At 54.5% G+C, this 8,593-nt stretch overlaps 1 protein-coding gene across 1 annotated transcript in view; it reads left to right on the top strand.

Moving 5' to 3' along the window:
* Window positions 1-528: 528 nt before the first annotated feature.
* The window catches only part of GALNT15 (polypeptide N-acetylgalactosaminyltransferase 15), a 38,638-nt gene continuing 30,573 nt past the window's right edge, over window positions 529-8,593 (top strand). Inside the window, exon 1 of the mRNA XM_024747999.1 lies at window positions 529-1,731. Coding sequence (XP_024603767.1) covers window positions 1,055-1,731 — 677 coding nt within the window. The 5' untranslated portion in view covers window positions 529-1,054. The remainder of the gene's footprint in view (window positions 1,732-8,593) is intronic.

Genomic DNA, 8,593 nt, shown 5'->3' with positions numbered 1-8,593 from the left:
ATTTTAATTATCTGTCTGTCTGTTTGTCTTTCCCACTAGAATGTAAGTTCCACGAGGTACACATTTTGCTGTTTTATTCGTTGCTATACCCCCAGTCTCCGGGATAGTTTTGGCACATAGTGGGTGCTCATCAATATTCATTGGTTGAATGAAGGACATTTACAACTGAAGGAGCATGCCCCTCTTCTTCTGACTCCCCACCCCCCACCCCCAGCCTGCTCAGAGGCCAGTGCAGAGCAGGCATTCAGGTGCTGTTGTGGGCAGGAGGGGCTTGTGACAAAAGCATCTCCCCCAGCTCCACTCCTTTTCAGAAGGTTGAGGACGGTGGTCCTCAGACCTGTCGGAGGCTGAGTGTGCAAATAGGCAGCGAGCGCCCTGCATTTCCATCCCAGGTACAGCCTTCCGGAAATTAGGAGGGAATATTCTTTCCCGCCCCTTTGGGTGGGGAAAGAAGCCTTCCTGTGAAGGAGATTCGAATCAGAACTCCTAGGATGTTCCTGTTGGGTTTGGTCCTAGCGGTGACGGCGTTTGTTTTCCCCGGAGTCGGGTTCCTCCGGTTGCGCAAAGCCTGGGAACAGTGAGGGCATTAGGACCACGAGCGAGGCGCACGCCTGCGGCGTCTGGCAGAGCTTCTCGGGCCGGCTGCGCGGGGAGCTATGTGTGAAAGGAAATTAGCCTGCTGCCGGCTTCACATCTGTTGAGCTGACCCGACTTGCAGGGTCCAAAAGAGGACGGCTGTCAGCTTTGACAGACTGAGGACCCACCGGCTACCCCCAGACATCTCATAGCAGCCTGACAATTCGTGCAAGGGGGGGAAGCGAAACACGTGGGACTAGGACCCCTGAGCAGAAAGGAAACATTATTTTGCCCAAAGAGGAAAAGGGCATCAAAGGGTGGGGGTGGAGGGAGGCGCAAACAGTTCAGTCTGAAGTCCCTGTGAACGGGCTTTTGGAAGGCAATTAAAGACGTCCGCTCAGAGAGGACCTGGGCTGGGACTTGGGTCCGTGGCTTTCTGATTGTAAGTGGAAGCCGGTCTTACACACGCTGCTGGCAAATGTCAGCGGGGGAAAAAAGGAGCAGGTTAAGTGACCGGCAGATAAACCTTCCAGGTGGACCCAGGAAGCCAGGTTCTGCTGCCAGCTTGGAGGAACCAGGAGCAGGAGGAAACAGTGAATTTGAACATGACCTGTTGCGTTTGGCAAGTTCCAGCCACATGCTGGTAAGGAAGCGATGCAGGCGTGGACCTTGCAGGCTGCAATTCTTGCTGCTGGGATGTGTGTTGCTGATGCTGGCCGTGCTGCACCCTCCCCTGCCTGCCCTTCCCCAGGCTGTCCCAGCTCAGGTCGCCAAGCACGGCCCCGAAGCCGGGTACCGGCTGGACTTTGGGGAATCCCAGGAGTGGGTGCTGGAGTCCAAGGACGAGGACCAAGAGTACGGCCCTCTGGAGGGTCTGCCGCCCTTCATCTCGCTGCGGGAGGATCAGCTCCTGGTGGCTGTGGCCTCTCCCAGGGCGAGAGGGAACCAGAGCCAGGGCAGGAGAGGTGGCAGCTACCAGCTCATCAAGCGGCTGAGCAGGAGGCCGGACGAGGACGCCCCAGAGAGGGACTGGGCGGCCGAGGAGGAGGACGCGGGGGCATCTGAAGAAGAGGCGCTGACCTCGCTCAGCCTGGAGGAGGCGCTCAGTGCCCGCATCCCCCTGCAGAGGGCGCTGCCGGAGGTACGGCATCCGCTGTAAGTAGGCCCTTGCTTCTCCTTCCCCCGTTCCTGGAGGGCAACCAGCATACCCAGGGATGCAGACTTTCTGCATTCTGCTTCCACTGCCTCAGGGCAGCGCTTCTCCACGTGTGGTCCCTGGACCAGCGGCGGCATCCCCTGAGGACGTGTTAGAGATGCAGAGGCAGAAACCCTGGGTGGGGGTCCAGCGATCTGTCTTTAACCAGCCTTCCAGGGGAGAACCACCGTCCTAGAGACAGAAAAGGAGGAACCCTTCCTTGTCCCTTCTCTTCCCGTCCTGGGTTCTAGTCCTTCTGTCTCTGTGGATTGTCAAACAGCTTTATCTCTATAACCCAGAGGGGCCTAGGGTGGATGTTCTCCAAGACGCTTCCAGTTCCAGCACATTTTAATAGTATGATTGTTGGGTTTACTTTTATTTTGGATGAAGGTAACAATTGCAGCTAACCTTTATGTGTCTCTTGCCATGTGCTTGACTTTAATCAAAGAGCTTTTCTTGTATTGACTCAAAAATCCTCACAACTTATAAGGATGGGTGCTAGCACTACGATCATGCCTATTTTATGCGTATGAAAATGAGGCATAGAGAAGCCAAGTGACTTACCCACGGTCACACAGCTAGTAGGTGCCAAAGCAGGGATTTGCTCCAAATTGCCTGCGTCCCCCATTCTTCGCCCCCTTCCTTAGTTGGCGAAACTAAGGGGACAGGTCCAGGACCCAAGATCTAGAACACTGCACTCATGCAGCCTGACCTGGCAGGGTGCCCCCACCCCCAGGAGGCAAGCTGGGAAGTAGGATGACATACAGGCTGTGCCCAGGGAAACGGTGGGCTCGTCCTGCACCCCCTGCCCTCCCCACCATTACCATGGTGGGTGCAGAGGAGGGGTCTGGTTACCAGCATCCAGGAGCAGGGCAGCTGGGTAGTTGGGTGACTAGGTCCCTTCCCTATAAGCACTGCTCTTCCCAGAGCCCAGAGTTTCCCGGGAAGCAAACCCATCCTCCAGCCCTCTGGGCGGAAGGATTGGAGTGAAGCAGCAGTTGGGAGCCGGACCACTTACTTCTCAGATCCCTAATGGGGCTCCTCTGAGCCTGGCCACTCAGCCACTCGCCCTCAGGGGCATGCAGATGCAGTCGCCTGGAGGGTGAAGCCTCCTTAGACTGTGTACCTCAGAGTCTCACCCATGTCACCAAAGCCCCCAGCCCTGATGCTCCGACTCCGGGTCTTGGCTGCAACAGCTCTTTTCAGGCAACTCCCAGACCCATCCAGGCCCCGCCCCCTCATCACAGGTTTGTGCTCTCTGCAGCCTTAATTCGTAACACTCATGACAACCGAAGCTAAATGGTCATTGATGTATCCGTTTACTCAGTGCCTGCTTCCCTTGCCATGCAGTGAACCTGTAGTCCCAGCACACAGTAAAGAAACGATTGCTGAATGAATCGATATATCGTTTTCCATTTCTTTTGATACATCTTTTCATTGGCCTGGAGCAAGGACGTTTTACCAACCAGACACACGGCCTCGATCAAGAGTCTCTGGCTCCCAAAGCTGTGAGTGTGTGTGTCTCTGTGTGTCCGCATCGTGCAAGTGTGGGTGCATTGTGTTGTGCGTGTGTCAAATGGATGCTGTGCATGTGTGTTGTGTGTAGTGTGTTAGTGGTGCCCGTGTGCCTGGTGCCTGTGTATGCTGTGATGGGATGTGCACGGGTGCGAGCTGTGTGGTGTCTTGTCATGCGTGCGTGTGTGTTGTTGTGTCAATGTTCGTGTGTGTATGCATCGTGATTGCGTGACACGTGCACGTATCTTGTATGTGGTGCACATGGCATTGTGCCTGTGTGTGTTGTTATGTGGTGCTTGGGCTGTTTTTGTGGTACGTGTGTCATGACTGTGCACATGTGTGGTATGTATGATGTGCTTGTGTGTTTTACCCATGCGTTGTGTAAGTGGTGTGACGGGCACGGGTGTATTGTGTGTGTGTGGTTCATGTGTGTATGTTAGGCACGTGGCGTAATGGGCACCCCTACTGTGCTGTGTGCATGTGTGTGTGCTGTGATGGGCGGCTTGTTTGGCGTGTTTGTGTGGTCCGCGTACGTGCGTGTTTGTTGTGAGTGCTGCACACGTGCACTGTGTGGTGTGTGCTCCTTGTGTTATAAATGTGTTGTGCAAGCGGTGCGTGTGTACTTTTGCAAGTGTGTTGTCTGTGTTATGCTTGTGGTGTGAAGTGCATGGGTGAGTGTTGTGCATGCGTGTGCATGTGTGGGTACACTGTGTCATGCGTGTGATGTGCACGTGTGTATGTGCATGTGTGCACCACTTCTGTGTGTGCCTCCTCCAGCCAGGGTGACCAACTGGTTTCAGTTTGCCTGGACTTTCCCATCACAGTAACCCCTCGGTCCCAGACTAACCGGGCCGGTAGGTCCCGTTCCCCCCCGCCCCCAGCTTGGTTCTGTCCGGCGGGATGTGGCGCCCTCTTCTGGCCGCAGCCTGTCCCTGCAGCCTGAGACCCCAGACTCCCCTCCCCCAGAAGCACACGGGCACTGGCGCCGCCCCTTCCTGGCAGGCTCCAGGATGCACAAGGGATTCTCTGCAAAGTAAGGCCCCAACCCTCCCTCCAGGGTGCCAGGATTCTCCTTCTCCCATCACTTTATTTATTAAAAAACATTTTTTTCTATTGGAGCATAATTGCTTTACCATGTTGTGTTAGTTTCTGCTGTACAGAAATCCGCTATATGTATACATATATCGCCTCCCTCTTGGACCTCCCTCCCCCCCATCCCACCCATCTAGGTCATCACAGAGCACCGATCTCGGCTCCCTGTGCTTTACAGCATGTTCCTGCTAGCTATCTATTTGACGCATGGTAGTGTATATATTTCAATCCTAATCTCCCAATTCATCCCTCCCTCCCCTTCCCCACCCCCCACCCCTGCCCTCCGTGTCCACATGTCCGTTCTCTACTTCTCCGTCTCTATTCCTGCCCTGCAAATAGGTTCATCTGTACCATTTTTCTAGATTTAAAACAGGGCCCAAATACAACCCATAAAAGAACAGCCATTTCTTAAGCACCTACCCTTTGTGTCTGAGGACACTCTTTATGCCCACCAGATTGCATAGAGCCTGTTTCTCAAATTTCGACATGTATGCAAATCGCCCCAGGCATCTTGTGAAAATGCAGAGTATGTTGGTAGTTGGCCAGGGGTGCAGCCCCAGATGCGACATTTCTATCAGGTCCCAGCACTGATGGTCCAGAGACCACAGTTTTGAGCAGCAAGGGACTACATCATTGGTTCCCAAACATATGTGCATGTTAGATTCCTGCAGATTGTTTGTTTAAAATGTAGATTTTTCAGGGTTTCCCTGGTGGTGCAGTGGTTGAGAGTCCGCCTGCCGATGCAGGGGACACGGGTTTGTGTCCCGGTCCAGGAAGGTCCCACATGCCGCGGAGCGGCTAGGCCCGTGAGCCATGGCCACTGAGCCTGCGCGTCCGGAGCCTGTGCTCCGCAATGGGAGAGGCCACAGCAGTGAGTGGCCCGCGTACCGCAAAAAAAAAAAAATGTCGATTTTTCAGACTCCATCGCTAGAGACTATCGGTGGCTCTGAGTTGGAACCCAGCGATCTGAATTTTTACAAGCTGATACTAGACAGTTTGGGGAACCACTGGTATAGTTGGTGAGTGGAGAGGTAGTAGGGTTCTGGAAGTTTCCATGGAGGAGGTAGTTCTGGGATTGGAGAATAGAGAAGAGAGGCAGAAAGAAACACAGTCCCCTTCATGGCCCAGGGTTTTACACTTAAACGCAAATGTCAGGTCAGCCGTAGCTGGCTGCACGCTACCTGCCTATGCCAACTTATAACTTGTGTTTACCGTTTGGCCCATGTTTCCCTGGTTAATATGCCCGCAACTGTGACTAAATCATACGCCCGTAGAACAGTGGACCTGGGGTTGAATTCTGGACACCACCCCTTACTGTGTGACCTTGTGTAATCACTCAACCTCTCTGAGCCTCGGTTTCTCCAACTGTAAAATGGCGATGATAATAACACCCTTGCGTAGGGTTGTGGATCAAATGAGATGAAGTGTGTGCTGATTCCCCCCCCCCGCCAGCCCCCCCCCACAGTGTTCAAGTCCAAACAGAAGATGCCCTTATTGTATTCTCTAGCATAGGACCTAGGAGTGAGTTGTTAAGATGGAGGAAGATTGGAGCGGGCCGCTGTGGGCCTTACACCACTGTCCTTTCTCTGACCCATGAGTTATTTTCTGCCCCTCCAGCTGCTAAGTCATCACAGATTTGGCAGCACATCAGAATTACCTGGGAAGTCATAAGAAGGACTCCTGCGCGGGTCCCACTTTCAGGGATTCTTATTTAGTTGGTCTGGGGTGAGGCCTGGGTGTCCCCTGGTAGTTCCAACGTGCAGCCAGGGCTGAGAACCAGGGCTGCGAGGCACCAGGCACTCCCCCACCAGTGGGGGGAAGTAGGAAGGAGCATCTCCTCCTCGGCTCACCCCACCCCCCTCCTGCCCCAGAGGCCCCTTTGGCAGGAGCTTTGCTGTCAAGCAGGAGGGGTGCTGCAGTCCACAGGGTCAGGTCAGGTCCTGGTGGGCAGCGAGACACCCCAGGATGGCTTTGGCACCTGGGCTGCAAAAGAGAGGAGAGGCGGCTGACAGGGCATCATCAGTAAATCTGGGAGAGTGGGCATGCCCCTTGGGGAGGGGTCAGTAGCCTGGGGCAGAGACTGGGGGCTGGAGCCCAGCTCATCCCCCTCCGGCAACAAGAGAGGGAAAACAACCCAGTATGTGTGGGACTTGGCCAGCCAGGTGTCGAAGGAAACCCACAAGCACCAAGCCCCCGAGGCCAGCGTAGCCACGGCCGGGAGCGGCGCCTCCCTGGATCTCCACCCTGGATCCGGCCCCCACAGTGGGGTTGTGGTATAGACAGAGCTGAGTGTGACTCTTTGAGATCGAATGCACTTATGGTGCCCTGTGCAGTGGGGTCTTGTCTTGTGCTTCGGGCCAGCCTCGGGGGTTAGATCAGAAGTGATCGACCTGCATCTAATCTTTTTTTTAATTACTGGGGAAAGCTGGTGTTATTTACTGCAGTGCCACTCACAGTGTGGGCCTCAGACCTGCAGCATCAGAAATGCAGAGTCTCAGGCCCACTCAGACCTACTGCTTGAGAAACGCTGTTTTTAACAAGACCCGCAGGTGGTTTATGCTCGTGTTAAAGTTTGAGTAAGCAGATGAGGCCTACGGTTCACAGCCTTGCCTGCATGTGAGCGCTTTGTGAATCATCACGGCCAGGCTCCCCACCAGCAGACCAACCAAGCAAAATACAACTGACCGGGACTCGCTCTCTAAGTGATTCTTGTGTGCAGCCAGGCCGGGAGCTACCCATCTAGGTCCTCTTAGGTGAAAAGGAACAGAGACACTCACGTGAGTGCAGGTGGCAGGGTTGCTTCGAGACTTCCCAGGGAAGTAAGGAGCAGGGACTGCCCAGGGAAGACTGCAGGAAGTGCAGGAAGGGGACTCACGGGTCACAGTGCTTCTGGGATTGTGCCTTCCTGATGTCCTCTGGCAGCTGGAGGCCCGGCACTCACTCCTGTTGCAACTTCCCTGCTGAGGTCTTGTCCTCTACTCAAGCTGTTGTCTAGCACGCACCTGTATCAGCATCACCCGGGAGCTTGCTCAGTAGAGATGCAGACTCTCAGGCCCCACCCCAGACCTCCTGGATCCCAAATCTGCATTTATGGAGATGCCGGGTGATGTGGGTACCTGTTAATATCTGAGAAGCGCTGGGCTACCTCTTGGCTTCTGCTGCCTCATCGTTGGCTTACTGCCCATTCTGTGACCTGCTACCAGCTGCTGACCCTCGCCGTGTGTCTGAATATCACCTTGAGACCAAGGATCGGTCTGGGGCAGCTGGCCATTCTCGGGGCAGCTGTCCCTGTTAGGCGGAGCTCTTGCACCAGGAGCCTTCAGTGTTCAGACCAGAGACTCCTAGTCGGTACCCATCTTTAGTCCAGGACTAGGGAGCCAGGATCAGAGCAAAGCCAAGGATGCCTGGAGCCCCTCAGAAGGAGGCTGGGAGAATTCAGAGGACTCCCACAAAGAGAAGGGGATTGCATGCACCTTGTGTGACTTGTCTCCACTGTGGTGAGTGACGGGCTGGCAGCCTCAGCCTCACCTACAGGCTCCAGCCCTTCCACATTTCTCTCTCATCTGTAAGCTCCTTTGTCCATCCTTCTAAGGCATTGTCCGCAGGCTGTATCTCCAGCCGCTCTATCCCCAGGTCTGGCCTGGAAATTGGTGTCCCCAAGATGAGCTCTACCAATTAGAGACACAATGGGCTGAATCTCGGGGTTTTCCCAGAATGCAAGAAATTGGTATTATTGTCCTGTGTCTATAGACAGCCAGCCTATACACCCCTTGAAAGCAAGAACAGTGTCCACCTTCATTCATTGAATAATTATTTGTTTAGCGACTATTGAAAGTGAGAAGGTGAGCAAGCCCCAGCCCCACCCCCAAAGAGCTCAGGGTACACTGAGGGATGCAGACAAGTAACCAGCTGTTACATCACTGGGCTCAGGGCTGAGACAGGGAAGCTCATCTCAGTGGGGGGCCTCTGCTGATTTGGTAGGAGCAGGGGGTCAGTCACTCCAAACTAGCTTTAGAAAACCAGGCAGAAACCTTTCTACTCTGGCCAGGCAAGGGAAGGGCAGGAGAGGGTTTGTGTCACAGCCAGGCCATCTGGTGCACTGCTGTGACTCATTCTCTTCAGAATCAGCCTCCAAATGCATGTTCTGAGTTCACAGGGGACCCTGGAGCTGCATGAAGTAAGGGCGTGCATCTGTGTGCAAACACAGATGCAGAC

This window comes from Neophocaena asiaeorientalis, unplaced genomic scaffold (genome assembly GCF_003031525.2).
Source record: "Neophocaena asiaeorientalis asiaeorientalis breed wild unplaced genomic scaffold, Neophocaena_asiaeorientalis_V1.1 scaffold33, whole genome shotgun sequence".
Classification (NCBI taxonomy): Eukaryota; Metazoa; Chordata; class Mammalia; order Artiodactyla; family Phocoenidae; genus Neophocaena; species Neophocaena asiaeorientalis.
The sequence above is the reverse complement of the archived record's forward strand: the minus strand, read 5'-3'. Positions and strand labels throughout refer to the sequence as shown.